Source organism: Otolemur garnettii, unplaced genomic scaffold (genome assembly GCF_000181295.1).
Source record: "Otolemur garnettii isolate 467f Iridium unplaced genomic scaffold, OtoGar3 scaffold00028, whole genome shotgun sequence".
Taxonomy (NCBI): domain Eukaryota; kingdom Metazoa; phylum Chordata; class Mammalia; order Primates; family Galagidae; genus Otolemur; species Otolemur garnettii.
In genome coordinates, this window is record NW_003852423.1 from 7,076,752 (window position 1) to 7,094,507 (window position 17,756).

Consider the following 17,756-nt stretch of genomic DNA (forward strand, 5'->3'; position numbering starts at 1 on the left):
GATTTAAACAGAAAACAATAGCACAGTTAAAAGTAAGACTTACAAATACTCATTTTAAAAATAATAGTATCCTCTGAGGGTAACAGAGGAAGATATGTAGTAAAACCACAAATGAAACAGTAGCCACTTATGATCACTGCATTCCCCAAGACCAAAGTCTCTGAAAATGATTTGCAATTTAGACTGCCATAAACTGCAGATATTTACGTGATGTGGATTTCCAATACAGAAAAAGAAGAACGCCGAGTAAATTGAGCACATGAAAATAGCTATCATCTGGTAGCAAAAATAGATTTATGCTAATGTTAATATCAAAATTAAAGACATTTAAATAAACTATGCCAATACCTCGGAACTATTATTCCTAAGATCCTAACAACTTGTTGCTTTTGTTCCTAACTGCAAGGTTTCAGGAGATTCTACGATAGCTAGAGGCATCGTGGAACTTGTTCGTGGTAGGTAGCAGGCCTAACCCAAAGTTCCACAGCCCAATCAAAACTTGATTATTTTTCTTTTAGGCTTGACATCTTTAACAGTAGAACAGGGTCACTCACCATATATCTGGAAAATACAGATGAAAGACAGTGCTTGAAGCGCAAGCAAATAATTTATTGGAAGTAATTAAAAGTAGAAAAGGAGAAAAGCAGCAGCCCCAATGAAGTAAACATCAAAGAAAATCATCTTGTATATTCTCCTTGCAGAGTCCCCTATGAAGTACAGGAGGACCGCAGCGCTGCCCAGGCATCCTGGTACCTGCTGCCTGCAAGTGAATTCTCTTCTCTTTAGTTAGGACCAGAGCCAGCCTGGCTGCAGGGTGGGAACTCTACTGAGGGGCTGCGTGGAGGCTTTTATTATTAGCTTTGACTCAGGGAAATACCAACCTTGGGGTGCTGTGGGGCCTGGGGAGGGAACTGATCTCCCCTGCTCCCCTGGAGACTGGTGGCTCATTGCTGGATGGAATTCCAGTGGTTTGGGGTAGTCAATAGTGGCAATGGGAACATCATCTGAAGTGCACAGATGAAGTGGGTGGTTGCCTGCACAAAGTCCTGTTTCCAAGAATTTCTTTTGTAATTCACCAGAAATTTAGGGTGGCATAATGAGGAATAAAAGAGAGGTCAAGATATGCATCTCAAATGGTGCAGTGATTGGCATTATCTGATAGGGTGATTAAAAGCCTAGAAAATTAAATTCTACCTCAGTTCTGCCCAAAGAATGCCATGCTCCTGTTTTCTTCATCTTAAAAACATAAAATGTGGAGATATAAATTTGGTGGCAAGATGCTTTTGAGAAAAGGAACAGAAGGAAAGAAGCCATTTCCCTCTGAAGGTAGTTTTAAGCTTATACATCAAGATGCATCACCAAGCTGTTAAAGTTCAGCTAAGTCCTTTGTAGATGCTGGCACTAACTCGTAGACTTTTAAATCTGCATACGTTCTGTATCATATTGTAATTCATCCTCAGCCCCATCTCAAGTAAGATGACTACAAAGGTGATGTTTGGTCCAGTGTCCTTCTGATTCCAAAATAAAGCATAAGACAAATTGAAATAATAGCATCAGAACAACTAAAGAATTTCCAAATCCCACATGACAATGCTACCTCCATTCAGGCTGTATGCTTTGTTTTTGTTGTTGTTTTCTTGTTTGAGCCAGCCTCTGTAACAGTCAATTTAACAGCCAATATTACTAAAAGGTTACGTTTACCCTCACATTTGAACACCGGGTTTGTTTTCCCCTTGAGGACTCTTAAACCTATATCCCGCTTCCTCAGTCTGTGAGCTGAATTTGGATAAATACTTGAAAAGGAAGGAACAAAACACATACCAAACAACGTGACTATGTCATTCAAAGGCTTAGAAATGGAAATGACATTCACATTGTATTCATCTTGGCGTCTCCGTAAAATGGAATAAATGAATCCCATATTTAATGAGTGGTTTTAAAATGCCAGTCACTCGCAGGTTGAGAAGACCCACTTTAAGTAACTCTCCATTTTGAAAATGCAATGCTGTCCAGCTGGTTATTTGGTGTGATACTGAAAAATCCTCCATTCTTTTCCTATTTTTTAGTCTCCTCTTCACTTATAACATTCCATATGCCCTGAATTTCTGTGAATATCTAAAAATGTTTTCTGGAGAAAGCTTTTTACCACATCCTTTTATCTGATAGTCCTTAGGATTGTTATGGTTATTAGAATAAAAGGCTTAACAATTAGGCTTTGGTTTTAACATAATCTGGGCAGAGGGTGGAACTGCTTTGGTAATACCATTCAACTACTAAACAAATTATATTACTGTAATTCGAAATAACACATTTAGAAAGACAAAATTTCCCCTTTTAGAAATTATAATATTATTCAAGACTGCTGCAAAACCCAAAAAAGAGTGATATGAATAACAAGAAATTGTAGGAAAGGGCTAAGACACTTAAAGCTTTATCAGAATACAGCACGAAGGAAGAACATCAATTCTCTACGTTTGTCTATAAGGCAGATGGTCCAACTTTTTATACAAGATCTAAAATACAGTGCTTATTAAGAGGTAGAAAATACTAGAACAGTATTTAAAAAAAACATGTTGAGATATTCAAAACGATCAGTTATTTTGCTAAACTTTTAGAAAATCAAACTGCCGTGTGGAATGAACTGTATGTTTTTTTTTTTTTTTTTCTAAACAGGGACACTCCCTACTCAACAGAGAGGGTCAAACAGGAGGGGTGGGCAAGCTAGGGGCGGAGTGGGAAGCAGGAAGTCATTTCTTGTTAAGGATTCAGCTCCTGATAAGGAGAAATTTCCTCCTACTTCTATGGGATGCCATTATGATATTTCATTAATGGGGGAAGTCTCTAATTAACGATAAATTCTCTGAGCAAGAGTGTATGATTTTGCACATAAGGCAATAGGAACTACAGGGAAGAATGAGCTCAGAGGCTTCTTTATCAAGAAGGTGTCATATCCGTCATATACAAAGACACATCCCATGAATCTTACACCCCCACCCCAGTCACTAAAATGCACGTGAAAATATTCTTCAGACTCCAGCCCCAACAGAATTGTTCTGTCTGAGCAACTCAGGAGCTGTCTGAGGCAAAAAGATATCTCAGCCACCAAATTAAACTTGGGTAGCTTCCGCATGGGTGAGTGACCCCGGGTATTTCGCTTATTTCTTACCGCACCTGGGAGAGGTTGATTTTTTTTTTTCCTCCAATATAATTTATAAGGCAGAAATTTGATTTGAATTTTCCCTAACCTTTGGAAAATTAGTGTTAAAGCTTCTTTTTTTTTTTTAACCCACACATTAACATTCAATCGTTCGTTTTTATTAAATAGTTTATATATAAAAAGAAATGCCAAGGTGTTCTCCATTCATATAAACAATCCTGATAACATTTGATATAGCGAAGAAACCCACCGAAGAAAATATATACTTAAATACAAGGCTAAGCTAAGCACAAGCGATCATTCCAGAGAATATCGTTTACGTGTGCAGACACAGGAAGCACACACAGAAGTACACCAACTCTTCCTTCTTCTTCTTCTTTTTCACTTTTTCACCACAAGACAGGATGTTCCAGTTTGGAAAAGCCAAGATCCTTTCTAAGTTCTAAATAGGTGCCGTTGCTCACCCAAGAGTCATCATCCGATTTCCTATGAAAGAGGAAACAATTTCTTGCAGACTCTTAAACATAGTGTCATTTTCGCTCTCTCTTCTTCCCTCCTTGCCTCCCTCCTTCCCCCACCAGTATTTTCACGGGCATTCGACATCCCTGAGAGTTCAGTACTGGCTGCAAAAGGGAACTGGGAGCCTACAAACCATTTTGATACTTTTGACTTTACCTCTCCATCTTAGAGGCTGTGAAAAGTACTTCTGAGAGAAGGACTGAGTGGGGGAGAGAATCTGTCATATATAAAACATGGCTGGGATGACAGCCACTGACTGGGGAATGACTACATAGAAACTACACATTAACCAGGTTGTACATGGGAACTGAAAAAAGGGGGACTTGGATCCCGGTAACGGTCTGAAGAGCATAGGCTTTACTATTCTTTAAATAGATAATATCTCATATAGATCAAACTTCAAAAGGCATGAAGGGGTATTTGGGTAAAAGTTTTCTTGCTACCCCTATCTCAGAGCCTGTTAGTTCTCCTTAGAGAAGACAGAGAGGCAGTGACGTGATCAACTTCATTTTTGCCAAGAAATTCCATGCCCACACGTGCATGTATACACACACCCCTCCCTCTCCCATTTTGACAAATGTTATAGACATAACGATAGACATACTTGAGTTTTTGACATAACAGTATAAATTGGACGTAATTTCCCATTAGCACAATAAAGCAGGGTCTACAAACCACAACCCAAGGGTCAATTCCAGCCTTCTGCCTACCTTTGAAGTGCTGTTTTATTGGAAAACAGCCATGCCCATTTGTTCAAATATTGTTTATGGTTGCTTTCCCGTTGAACACCTCAGTTGAGTAATTGCTACTGAGACCTTACAGCCTGCAAACCCAACAATATTTATCATTCGCTCCTTACAAGAAAGGTTTGGTGACTCCAGCAGTAAAGGATTCTTCATTTTCCTTTATGACAGTTGGTGATATTCCCCCGTATAGATGGACCATACTTTACCTAACGGGTATCCTATCGATGGGCACTGAGGTTCTTATCCAACTCTAGCTATTATAAACAAAGCCTATGTAATTTTCTATGTGTGTGAGTACAGTTACATTAAAAATTGTTATAATTAGCACTGCTGGGTTAAAGAGTACGTGCATTTCTGACCGATGCTATCATATGTTTTTGGAAGCCAAAGTGGAGAGTGCCTGTTTTCTCAATTCTCAGGAACCCAGGTATTTATCATGTTTGTTTACCCGTCCCAACAAAGGGACATGTTTGACATGGGCCAACCTGTGTGTCAGGTAGTTCACTATTTTAAAATAAAGAGGCCTGATGCTACCTGAGCTCTGCCTGCACTCAGACTTCCCAGTGACGCTGTTATCCAACCTCAGCAAAGGTCAATGACCATATCTGTGTCTCCATACTCCTCTCTGAAATTTCTTTGCCAGGTTTCTAATTTGAACAGTCCCAAATGTGACTGTTACTGATGAACAACTCTCACTTTTTCTCCAATTTTTAAAAAGTCCCCACACCATACTTTGATGACGTTATGGACAATCAAAAAGAAGAGGAGTGGCCTCCTCAGCTGCAGTGGCCTGCAGCCCTTTCCCACCCCAACCTGAAGCTTTTGTGGCTACAGTGACAGCACGTGAAATGTTTTGTCTTTTGTATTTAAAAGTTATTTTAATATGTTTCCCACAGAGCCCCACAGACTTTATGAGGTCATTTTTAATGCTTTCATCTTGGGTTGAGTTGAGGAATCTCCTTAACTAGTCCTGGAGACAGTTTGGTTACCCACAATTTTTAATGATCCAAAAACATGCTGCAATGAAAATCTTTATAAATGTAGATTTTCCTTTTTTTGAGAATTAGAACTAGAGGATCTGGGGGGGGGAAGAACTGATCTATTTAAGGGTGTGTGTATCTAGTGACTAATTAGTAAATCAATTGATTGGTCTGTTAATCTATCCATTTTACTATCCCTTGCCTTTTTCACAAAAGAATTTAACCTGTCTATCTTAGTTTTTAAATATTTAAACACAGTTATGAATATTTTGGATGTAATTCTGGCCAGTTAACTTTAGTCACTAATATCCTGAATTTGTCGACATTGCCAGAAAGGATCTGATAGAATCTATACCAACTTTAGGCAAAAATAACACCATAATTTGGAGATAAAATATTATTTATTGCTATTTTGATGTTATAGAATACATATTTTATTGCAGCTACTTAACCCTTCTAAAAATACTTCTGTTGTCCATTAAAAATGAAAATACACACCCCACCTCCCAAATAAAAGCAAAAACACAAACAAAAACACCCCCAAATAAAATAAAACCCTGGTTGCCCCGAAAGCAGGACTGGGGTAGAGTAAGTTGGGCAGGAGCTTGCTGGTTTTCTACATATAGCTGTTTTAACTTTGATTTGAAAAAAAGAACAAACAAAACCCTTAAAACCATATAGAGGCTGGCCTGGTAGTCAGAAGAGCCAGACCTAAGTCTAGAACAGTGGTTCTCAACCTTCCTAATGCTGCAACCCTTTAATACAGTTCCTGTGGGTCGCGACCCACAGGTTGAGAAGCACTGGAGAATGTTCTACTGGTTCCTTTAACAATCACCATGTTCCTGGGGTCTTTACTTCTCAGTTAAACTAAAAGAGGGATGGGAGAGGTGAAGAACTGAGGATCTTTCCTGCCCCTTTTCAAAATGTAAATATATTTTTAACAAGACCCTTTCAGTAAGTTATTTTAAAAATAACAGTAGAAGTTCCAAATTCAAGCCCAAGTGCATTGGTACTTCTAAAATCCAGGAATTAGACTACTTGGAATTTCCATATTGGTAGCCAGCAGGGTGATCATTAATTATCTCTATCATTGAGTAAAAGAGGAGGGCTGTGTGGGAAGTATCCAGCCATGTAATGTGAAAAATCCTATTAACGATGGCTGGATACTTTCTGGACAGCTGTCATCTATCCATGAAGGTGTCCAACCTTAGCTGTGAATTTAATAAGCTGGCCTGGTGTCAGGACAGCTCTGACGGCCTCCCTTACTGAGTGCCACCTCTGCACAAATCACCAGCTGAGGCGCTGCAGGTCAAAAAGGGGCCCTGCTGCTGCCTGAGGTCCCCGAGAAGGTCGGGCCTGGCACGGAGGAGAGGTTTCACCATCTACAGCAGGAAAAACATGGAGAATGCTTCCATCTGGGGAGAGGATGGTTCTGTTCACTTTCTGCAGAACAGAAGCCTGGCGTGCCAGCACCATCTACCAACCAATGACCCCCACGCCCCAGGCACCAACCTGAAAAACCGAGGCTGGTACTCCACGTAATTTTCTTCTAAGACCCGCCGCCTCTCTCTCTGTAGCTGTTCTATCCTTTGCTTTTGTATTTCAGCTTCTTCTAAGTTCCCTTCTTCTAGAAACCTGAGGCATTCAGGGAAATAAATACACGGAATTTAATGTCAAGTAAACATAACAATCATTACCACTGAACTTGCAAGTGTCTAAGACTGCTGTCTCCTCTGCATAAGACCCTTCCCTCAACCCTTCAAACAATGTCTTGCAAAAGTCAGGGAAGATTATATCTTAGGCATCTTTCTAGAGATTCTTCTGCATTTACAAACAAATATTTATATATATTCTTACCCTGCCCTCCCTTTAAAAACTATAAATGTAGCAAGCTATACAGACAATTTGTACCTTAATCTTTTAGTCTTGGGTTTTACTTTACTTTTTACTTAATACATTTTGGAGATCTTTCCCTTGTAGTATGTGGATATCTTCATTTTTTAACAGCTGTGTAATAATGAGTCGTGTGGACATACTTTAATTCCCTTAAATGATTCCCTATTGATAGATACTGTGATTGTCCCCAGTTTTTCAATGTGACATTATAGGCTGTAACAAATGAGCTTTATATCCATCATTTTGCACATGAGTAAGTAGGAGAAGTCTAAAGAGAAATTTCTGGAAATGGAATTGCTGGGCTAAAGGATGAGTTTGTATATTTATATATTACCAAACTGTCTTTGGGGGGGAATTATAGCAATTTATGTCTTCATCAGCAATGTTGTGAGAGTGCCCTTCCTTCCCACGGACTCAGAGTGTATCAAACTTTAGAAATGTTGCCTGTCTGCTAGGTTAAGAAATGGGATGTCAATATAGACTTTAAAATTGGCATTTTTCTTATTCTGAATGAAGCAGAGCACCTTTATACCTGTTTAATGCATTTCCTATTTTATGAACTGTCCACTTCCCTACATCCATTTTTTTCTAATGGGGGGCTGATCTATTACTTAATTTCTTGGAAGCAATTCATGATGTGGGTTACAGGCATAGATTTCTCAGTTTGTCATTTATCTTTTTTTTTTTTTTTTGTGGCCATGGCTGGGTTTGAACACACCACCTCTGCCATATGGGGCCGGCACCTTATTCCTTGAGCCACAGGCGCCACCCTGTCATTTATCTTTTGACTTTATATATTTTTATTTATTTTGCCATTAAAAAAAAAAAGGGATTTGGGGTTGTTTTTCTTTTTCTTTTTTTAACTAATACTTAGTTCATGGCACTGTTTGGTTTGTTTTTAATAAAGCCAAATGTAATCATGGGGATTCTGGATTCTGAGTGTTAATTAGAAAGGCCTCAGAGAGAGACTATTATTCCCATTTTACAGAGTAGGAAACTGAGGCTGAGAGAGATGAAAAGATTTATCACATGTCACATAGCCTGCTGGTGGCAACCAGTAGTTAGGTCTCAGTATACCAAAATAATGTTACTGGATGTTTTTCCCTTTTTCAAATACACAATAAGTTCTTTATTATTGCATGCAGTAAAAGTCTTCAAAATAAACATCTTTTTTTTCTTTTTGGCATTTCATTAGAACCAGAACTTTACTAATAAATATAGGCCCCACAGAGAACTCCAGGGAGCTCCACTTCCTCCATGACACAAGTGCTAAATGCCCCCCTACACCTCTCTACTCCCACTGACTTTTTCTACCTCTCTCAGATGGTTCTGGTGGCCTGGGAGTTGTTAATAAGACTTTTTGTAAAGAGTTTTACATCTTTGGAGAGAAAAATCTTTAAAACAGCCTTACCTTTGGTCTGGCCTAAATCGAGTGTCAGTAGGTGGCAAAAAAGACTTTGACAATGGATCCATTTCATTTAGTTCTAGCGCGAACTGTGTGAAGCCATAATATTGCTCATAGCCTTTTGGCATGGGATCTAAAAGAAAAATCATTCATCCTTAATGTGCATTTCGTTTGTGTTACGCTTTAATTCCTTTACCGTTTTCATCTCAAACTAGCTACAATTTTTCTCTCTCCGCTCTAAATGGTTTCACTTCTATTAGAATATTCTGACTCATGAACAGGTGATGAATATTTCTAAGTTTTCTTCTCTGTAAGTTTCCTCCCATCTATAGGGATAGAGCTTCCTTTGTGTGGTCAGATAGCAAATTTATACAATACTGTGAAGCTTATTATTGTTTAAGCTATAAAAATAATTTTGATACTGAAATAAACATGCTAAAAAGAACCCTGGGAGCACTCTTCCTTAAGAAGACGCTTACTCTAGAGTAATTAATTTTAAAATTAATTTTAATTACTTTTTTCTTAATTTTTGATTAAAGCAACGTCCTGAAACTCTGTTTAGCACCTAGAATGAAATGGTGTAGAACCTATAGCAAGGGGTCGATAAATGTTATTCTTTTCTTTCATTTGTGACTTCTTTTTACCAACCCTCCTGTCCAAAATTTTATATCTATAACTTTAAAATATATGTATTAGGTGAACCGCCCTATCTTGAACTCCAGCTAAACATCAAGCTAAACATACCCAAACTTATATGCTATATAAATTGAATGTAGACTAATAAAACCCACTCGTGGCCTAAGTGCTCACCATTCACATGCAATGAAATAAATGTCCTCCAAAAACTTTTCTGTAGATTCAGTTTTGGAAACTTTAGAAATCCTCCTTGTAACTAGTCTAACTCTTCATGTATCTTAAGCACGAAAATAATGGAAGAGCTTCCTGTTATGAATTCAAAAAACTACCCCAGCTCTACGACCACCAGAAGATAGTGGGGTTTTTTTTGAGACAGAGTGTCACTCTGTCACCCTTGGTAGAGTGCTGTAGCATCATAGCTCACAGCAACCTCAAACTCTTGGGCTTGAGCAATCCTTTTGCTTCAGCCTCCCGAGTAGCTGGGATTATAGGCACCTGCCACAATGCCTGGCTAGTTGATTCTATTTTTAGTAGCGATGGGGTCTTGCTCTTGCTTAGGCTGGACTTGAACTCCTGAGCTCAACCAATCCACCCATCTTAGCCTCCCAGAGTTCTAGGATTACAGGTGTGAGCCACCACACCAGCCAAATAGTGGTTTTCTGAAAAATGGGCTTGGGATGCTCACAGCCAAGGCAGAGACATAAAGTCAAGGAATAACAATGTAACAAAAACTCCCACACGTTGCTTTGTCAAGGTACTACTTCAACATTGAGAGAGGATGGCAGTTCTCATCTGTGACAAACGCTTTCAGGAGGAGAGAGACTATCACATTTGTAAAATCTAGGAAAGCTTCCACTGGTGCCATTCATTCTGACTTTGCAGCAATCTCTGTGATGGTGGAAGATGTGGCTGCCCCCATTGAAAGAGCCACTGTTGACTGCCTACTCTACCACTGTTGCTCTTTCTTACTTGCTAAGGGAGCACTGTTGCTGTCTGGGTGGCACTGTGCCCTCACCAGGGATAAACCGTTTAAAACCCATCTGAATCTCTCCTGCCTGGCCTGTTGCCCATGATTGGTTCAGAGATGGGTCTGGATCTACTTCAGACCCATTTGATGTGATGGAAAGATACATTTGCTGGGGGAATCTTAGGAAATATTATACTCCTAAGACAAAAGAATTGTAAGAGTAGACAGCTCTTTTGTACTCCCTGTCTTCCATGCTTGGTGTGCTATCCTGCAGAGACACGAAATTGAATTGTGACAACTGTTTTACACCCATGCAGGGGAACATCACAGCAGCCCACTGGGAGTGGCAGAATGTGTCTTCACTGATCTGCATCCTTGACACAGGCAAGTTGCCTATGTAACAACCCTGAAGCCATCCACCTCTTTACTTATTGCTAAGTAACAGCACAGAATGGGTTAAGCCACTAGGAGAATGCTTTTCTTTATTGTTTGGGTTTTATTAGCTTAAAGCATCCTAATGGTTGTATCTCAGAACAATGATTTTATTAACACAACATGATCGTGACTTGGAAACAATATATTTCAGATTAGAAGATGGAATAAGGTGCTAAAAAGTTGTGGGCACAGTCTGGTGGAAGTGAGGACTCCCCAGCCCTTCTCCCCACAACTGCCTTCCGGAATCAGTGTCCCTCTGAATGACAGGTGACATCAGAATGGTGCTGGGTCAGCCCTGTGGTTCCCTAAGTCTTGCAGCAGGCACTCCCAAGTTACTGTTTTTCCAGCAACATTTCCTCTCTGTCCTGACGCTGGAATGACTTCTTGCATTTCACTGGTATTCTCTCATCATGCCCAGCACTGTGGACCGGAAGACTCCCTCAGAGAATGCCTATAGATTAGCCAGGCTTCATTCAGGACCCAGCAGCCCAGCAGAGGGGTTGCTATAACCGCAATGAGGGGCTGGGGGAACATTAGAGGAATGAAAGAAGGGCCAACACCTCTAACCTAGTTCAAAGCGGGAGAGGCCGGAGACACCAAATACTGTCCCCTGCCCACTGTGGCTCCTCTTGCCACCCCCACCAGCTGCCCTTTGCATGCAGTCCACGGACCCAGACACTCACTCGCTCTCCAGACACAAGTGGACGAGGAGGAGCCTCCACAGTAGATGCTCTCGTGCCACTTCCCAAACAGCCGATGCGCCGCCTTCCCACTCCTGTCAAACACCGTGCCTTCGATCTCGTGGGCGTTGGTGCTCCAGTACTTCGCCTAGCATCAAATGAGAATCCCTGCTTAGTACTCTAGCATCAGCTTCTTACAGATAGCAAGAAAAGGAAAAAAAAGGAAAAAAGCGAGAGAAGGAACTGGAACAGGGGTTCCGTACTGCATATATAGTTTGCCGGTTCTGAGGGGCTGTTCTTTGTAATTGACAAAAATAAGTAAGTGTGAATTGTGTACCACATGCTTTAAAACATACATACATCGTGGAATGGTCACATCAGTCTAACACGGGTATTAACTCACATGCTTGTCACTTATTTGTGATGAGAACATTTACAAACTACTCCTGGCAGTTTTCAAGCTTATACAATACATTGCTATTAACTACAGTCATGTTATGCAATAGAGCTCGTGAATGTATCCTTCCCGTCTGATGGAAATTTTGTCTCTTTTTCCAGCATTCCCCTGATCTCCTGCTCACTCTCCTACACACTCAGGTTAACCACCCTTCTGCTCTCCGCTGCTACCAGTTGACTGTTTTTGATCCCACATGTGAGTGAGATCATATGGTCTCTGTCTGTCTGTGCCTGGCTTATTTCACTTGACATAACATCCTCCAGGGTTGTCCATATCGTCATAAATGACAGGAGTTCCTTCTTGTATATACACACACGTACATATATTTCACATTTCTGTATCTATTTATCCATTATGGACACTTTGGTTGCTTCCGTATCTCACCTACTGTGAATAAAGTCTCTGCAAATATGGGAGTGTAGGTACCTACTCCATGTTATTTCCTTTGGTTATATACTCAGGAGTGGGAGTGCTGGATCATACGGTGGTTCTATTTTTAATTTTTTATGAAGCTCTACTCTGTTTTCCAATGGCTGCACTAATTTGCCTTTCCACCAATGGTGTATAAGTATTCCCTTTTTTGTATTTCCTCACCAAAACTGATTTTTCACTTTTTTTTTTTTTGAGACAGAGCCTCCAGCTGTTGCTCTGGGTAGAGTGCCGTGGTATCACAACTTACAGCAACTCCAACTCCTGGGCTTAAGTGAATCTCTTGCCTTAGCTTCTCAAGTGGCTGGGACTACAGGTACCCACCACAGTGTCTGGCTATTTTTGGTTGCAGTTGTCATTGTTGTTTGGTGGGCCCAGGCTGGATTCGAACCTGCCAGCTCTGGTGTATGCAGCTGGAGCCTTAGCCACTTGAGCTATAGGCACTAAGCCCTTTCACTTTCTTGATAACAATCTTTCTAATAGATGTGAAATGATATCTCATTGTGTTTTTAATTTGGATTTCCCTGATGATGAGTGATGTTGAGTTTTTTTTCATATATCTGTTGGTCATTTGTATGTCTTCTTTGAGAAATATCTGTGAATGTCCTTTGGCCATGTTTACCTTGTTTTTTTACTATTGAGTTGGGTTCCTTGTATAATATATTTTGTGTATTAAGATGTATAGTTTGCAAATATTTTATCCCATTCTGTAGGTTGTCTCCTACAGTCACTGTATTGACTGTTTCTTTCTCTGTGTAGAAGCCTTTATTAATAGTCTGATGTGGGCTCCGCGCCTTTAGTTCAGCGGCTAGGGCACCGGTTACAGACACCAAGGCTGGCGGGTTTGAACCCGCCTGGGCCTGCTAAACAACAGTGACAACTGCAACAAAAAAATAGCCGAGCATTGAGGCAGGTGCCTGTAGTCCCGGCTGTTTGGGAGGTTGAGGCAAGAGAATCGCTTAAGCCCAAGAATTTGAGGTTGCTGTGATCTGTGATGCCATGGCACTCTACCAAGGGTGACATAGTGAGACTCTGTCTCAAAAACAAACAAACAAACTAAAAAGCAAAACCAAATAGTCTGATGTGATCCCATTCCTCTGTTTTTGCTATAATTGCCTGTGCTTTTGGGTCTATTCAAAAGAACTTATTGCCCTGACCCATGTCATAAAACTTTCCCCTGTTTTCATTTAGTGGTTCTATGGTTTAGGTCTTATGTTTACGGCGTTAATCCATTTTGAGTTGATTTTTTTATGGAGTGTGAGATAAGATTCTAATTTCATTCTTTTACATATGGATGTCCAGTTTTCCCAATATCATTTATTGAAGAGGATGTCCTTTCCCCATCTGTGTTCTGAGAATCTATGTCAAAAACAATTAAGTATAAATTGTTAAGTGCACTTAACTTCTGGGCTCCCTATTATGTTTCATTGGTCTGTGTGTCTGCTTTTATGCCCAAGTTCTGGCTTTTTAATTTTAAACCATAGCTTTATTATTTAAAAAAAAATTAATGGTTAACCTTCTATTTGTAGTTTGTAATTCAACCAATATTTGTGAAGGAGACTTTCTACTTTGCTATGCACAGTGTAGAAAGGAAAGGCTCAGTTTTACTCTCAGACATCAGCCACGCAGTGTCGCCGCCCATGGCTGCCACTGTGCTCTGACTACTGCAACTGAAAAGGAATTTAACTCATATAATTTTTTTTTCTCTAAAGGAACTAGATGGTCCTTGGCAAACCAATCAGAGAGGTTGCTTGAATTTTCAGTTTCTTTTATTGTTTTTTCCCCCGAAAACTAGGATTGTTCATCCAGCCCAAAGGAACCTTGGATCCCATATTCTCACTGTGTATTGATGAGGCCTGTGACACAGCTTTGCCCCCTGCTCAGTTCAGCTCAGCCCAGCTCTCTGCCTTGTACGTTTTATACAGAACCACATTCGAACCAGCAGAGGGAGCTATAACTCCCTAGAGTTGCCTTTTTCCAATCTCACAATTACCTGGCTGTCCTAAAAATCTCTATGAAAGAACAGAAGGCATTTCTCCATAAATCAAAAATCATGGTACTATTTTCAGCAGCAGAACCCACATTTGGAAACCAATAAAGCTGAATGGCATTTTCAGGTCATGTTTTAGTGGTTCAGTTTCCCCAGTCTAAGGCTGTGGGAAAAATGGTTTGAATTAGAAATTTAAAGTTGAGTTTTCTAGCCACGTAAAAATGGAGAAAAGTTGGGGGGGGGGACACAATACAGTCTCTTAAGTTTATTTTGAAGCAGGAATCATATTTTTAAAGAGATATTTGCCTACAAAGCCAATGTTAACAATCCAATGGAAGCCACATAAGAGCAGTCATATTCAACAGGTAACTAACTCTGGCACCTGCTTCTTGCATTTGGGTTCTCCGTTAACATCAGAAGCACATCCAGTGTGCATCTCTCATAACCACAAAAATCCATTTTCTGCTTTTAAATCAATAAGAACTGGGTAGGTGGTCGACATGAGAGGTGAGCACAGTTCCCTGGGGACAATATTGAAAGCTAGGTGGCTATCACCTGGATCATAGTAATTCATCCCTGCTCATGAATATCTTTTATTTCTTCTGCAGAGAGCTTAAACACAGTTTTCAAAGAAGGATCATTTTTTCTTTTGCCCCCCATATAAGCTTTACATCTGCCTACCACCCCATTTGACTTATTGGATGTAATAAAGACCCCAATCCACCTCTTCATAAGTGTCCTTTATGCATTACAGGTGGTGCAGAGAGTTACTGCATGCACTCCACAATTAAAACCTAATCTTATAGCTTATAATTTTTTTTTTTTTTTGAAAGAGTCTCACCCTCGGTATAGTGCCATGGCATCACAGCTCACAGCAACTTCAAACTCTTGGGCTTAAGCAATTCTCTTGCCTCAGCCCCTCAAATAGCTGGGACTACATGCACCCACCACAATGCCTGGCTATTTTTTTGTTGCAGTTGTCATTGTTGTTTAGGTGGCCCAGGGCCAGGTTTGAACCCACTACCCTTGGTTTATGTGGCCAGCACCCTACCCACTGAGCTACGGGCGCTGTCATCTTACAGCTTATAATTTTGATCTTAGTTAAATGCAAATATTCTTTGAGGAGGGTAATTTTTTTTTTTTTAAGAGACAGAGTCTTACTTTATCACCCTTGGTAGAGTGCTGTGGTGTCACAGCTCCCAGTAACCTCCAGCTCCTGGGCTTAGGCGATTCTCTTGCCTCAGCTTCCCGAGTAGCTGGGACTACAGGCACCGGCCATAATACCCGGCTATTTTTTTGTTGTTGCAGTTTGGCTGGGGCCAGGTTTGAACCCGCCACCCTCGTTATATGGGGCCGGTGCCCTACTCACTGAGTCACAGGCGCCACCCGAGGAGGGTAATGTTTTAAAGCCACTTTAAAAGTGCCTGAGATTTTTATAGGCAAGAAGGAATCTAGGAGGGAGAGAAGGTGGTAAAGGCCTCCAATCAAGGGAGTTAGAACAATAAAGAGACCACTCCATACTTTTTGCCTCTGGCCAATCTTTCCATTGTTCTCTGAATTTTTATGAGTCTCTGACGTGTGTCGGGGACCATTCTGGGCATCAGAGCTATACTCTGCTAGAGTTAGGAATGATGAGGAGCGTGTTGAGAGCAGAAAAAAAAATCAAGTACTGCAATAATGAGCCAGCTGACTTCAGACAGCAATAAACACTCTGAAGAAAACAAGATATAATAGGAAGTGAGTGACAGGATGGGGCTAGATCTGGGGACAGCAGCTGAAGCAGAAGGAAATGAAGAAAGGGAAAGAAGGCCCGTGGCCAGGTCAGAGGACAGCAGGGAAGGAAGGGGAGGGTGATTGGAGCTGAGGTTGGAGAGGACCAAGGGTGGCATGTGGGTGTGCATATGTGTGCACATGCAGGTGTGCAAAGGGCGTGTGCAACCGTGTGTGGGAGGGAGTGCAGATGGTGCAGGGCCTTGTGGGTCACTGTAAGGACGTAGACTTTCACTCTGAGAAACACGGGAGTTATTAAGAGAATTTTGCTGAAGGAAATAAAATGGCATAACTTTGAAAAAATTTGTGGTAAGCCATCTAAAACACACAATTTATCATTTTAACCATCTCTAAATGTATAATCCAGTGGCATTAAATACATTCACAATGTGGCACAACCAGGGTTGTTATCTGCTTCCAGGACTTTTTCACCCTCCCAAATTGAAACTCAACCCATCAAACAATAACTCTCCAGTCCTCCCTCCCACAGTCCTTGGCAACCACTATTCTACTTTCTGTCTCAATGAATTTGGCTCCTCTGGAGACTTCTTGTAAGTGGCATCATGCAATATGTGTCCTTTGGGGTCTGGCTTTTTCATTTTGCATGAGGTCCCCAAGGTGCATCTATGATGTAGCATGACGACTCGGGATGCCTTATGTTTTAAAAAGGCCCCTCTGCCTGCAGCACTAAGAACAGACTGCGTGGGAATTGGGGTGGAGGCGGCCAGAAGGAGCCATGCAGCCCTGCTCTAGGTGACAGTGGTGGGGCAGGCTGGGACTGGGGAAGCCAAGAACTGCCTGTCTGCTGGCACAAAGGTGAAGGTGAAATGCCTCCCCCTGCCCCCAGTGCTCTGTGCTCTGAGGCCCTGGATCTGCCACAGCCCTTCAGGGACAGAGAGAACCACCAGAGTTACCTTTATAAAATTCACTTTGCAGTGGCAGGAATCATCATTCAGGTTCCTGATGACAATCTCTCCGTAGTGCTCAATCCACCTCTGGCCGCTTAAGATGTTGTGGATACAAGAGGTCACTTTGTTCCATTCAAAATGATCTCCAAAACTGAAAAGAAGGGAAAAGTAAAAGCTCTGAGTCTCAGAAGAGCCAGTGGCGCATGCAGACAAGCACTGCGAGTTTACAAAGTAAGGCACACAATAAATTTCTCATTCTTTCATTCACGGAACCAACACTGACTGTCTATACCATGCTGGTGTTCTACAAGCTTCCACTCTCCAAGGAGGCACACATGTCACCGGGGACGATGATGGCAGTCACACTAGCACTCTGGAAGAGACCAGAGGCTTCACCAGGAGCTGGTGTTCTCCCGGAGCAACCCACTCCCTCTTTTGACCAAGGAGGCAATTCAGAGCCAGAGGGGACTTGTCTAAAGTTGTGGAATGGGGAAAGGGAAGTGGGCGTGAGGAAGGCATGGGGGTGTCAGACAACTTGGTAAACATATACTACCTGCATCTTCTATGATGAGAAATTGTTCAAATATTACTAATGGAGTTACATTATTACTTATGAGGAAATGGTAATAAGACTAGATATTATCTTGCACATGCTGTGTGCCAAGTACTATTTTGAGTGCTTTCCATAAGTCTATTATCTGTTTAATCTTCACAACAGCCCTATGAAGGAGGTGGTTTAGTATGCAGATTTTACAGGTGAGGGAACTCATGATTGGAAAGG

General features: G+C 41.1%; 1 protein-coding gene across 2 annotated transcripts in view; it reads right to left on the reverse strand.

The window, feature by feature from the left end:
• Nucleotides 1-346: 346 nt before the first annotated feature.
• Nucleotides 347-17,756, reverse strand: part of OSBPL3 (oxysterol binding protein like 3) — a 179,264-nt gene continuing 161,854 nt past the window's right edge. The window contains exons 20-24 of one of the 2 annotated variants that reach the window (XM_003788512.3): nucleotides 16,982-17,126; nucleotides 11,425-11,569; nucleotides 8,710-8,836; nucleotides 6,915-7,037; nucleotides 347-3,643 (exon numbers count right to left, since the gene is read on the reverse strand). In XM_003788512.3, coding sequence (XP_003788560.1) covers nucleotides 3,547-3,643; nucleotides 6,915-7,037; nucleotides 8,710-8,836; nucleotides 11,425-11,569; nucleotides 16,982-17,126 — 637 coding nt within the window. In that variant the 3' untranslated portion in view covers nucleotides 347-3,546. The remainder of the gene's footprint in view (nucleotides 3,644-6,914; nucleotides 7,038-8,709; nucleotides 8,837-11,424; nucleotides 11,570-16,981; nucleotides 17,127-17,756) is intronic. The other variant, XM_023512478.1, reaches the window with a different exon arrangement.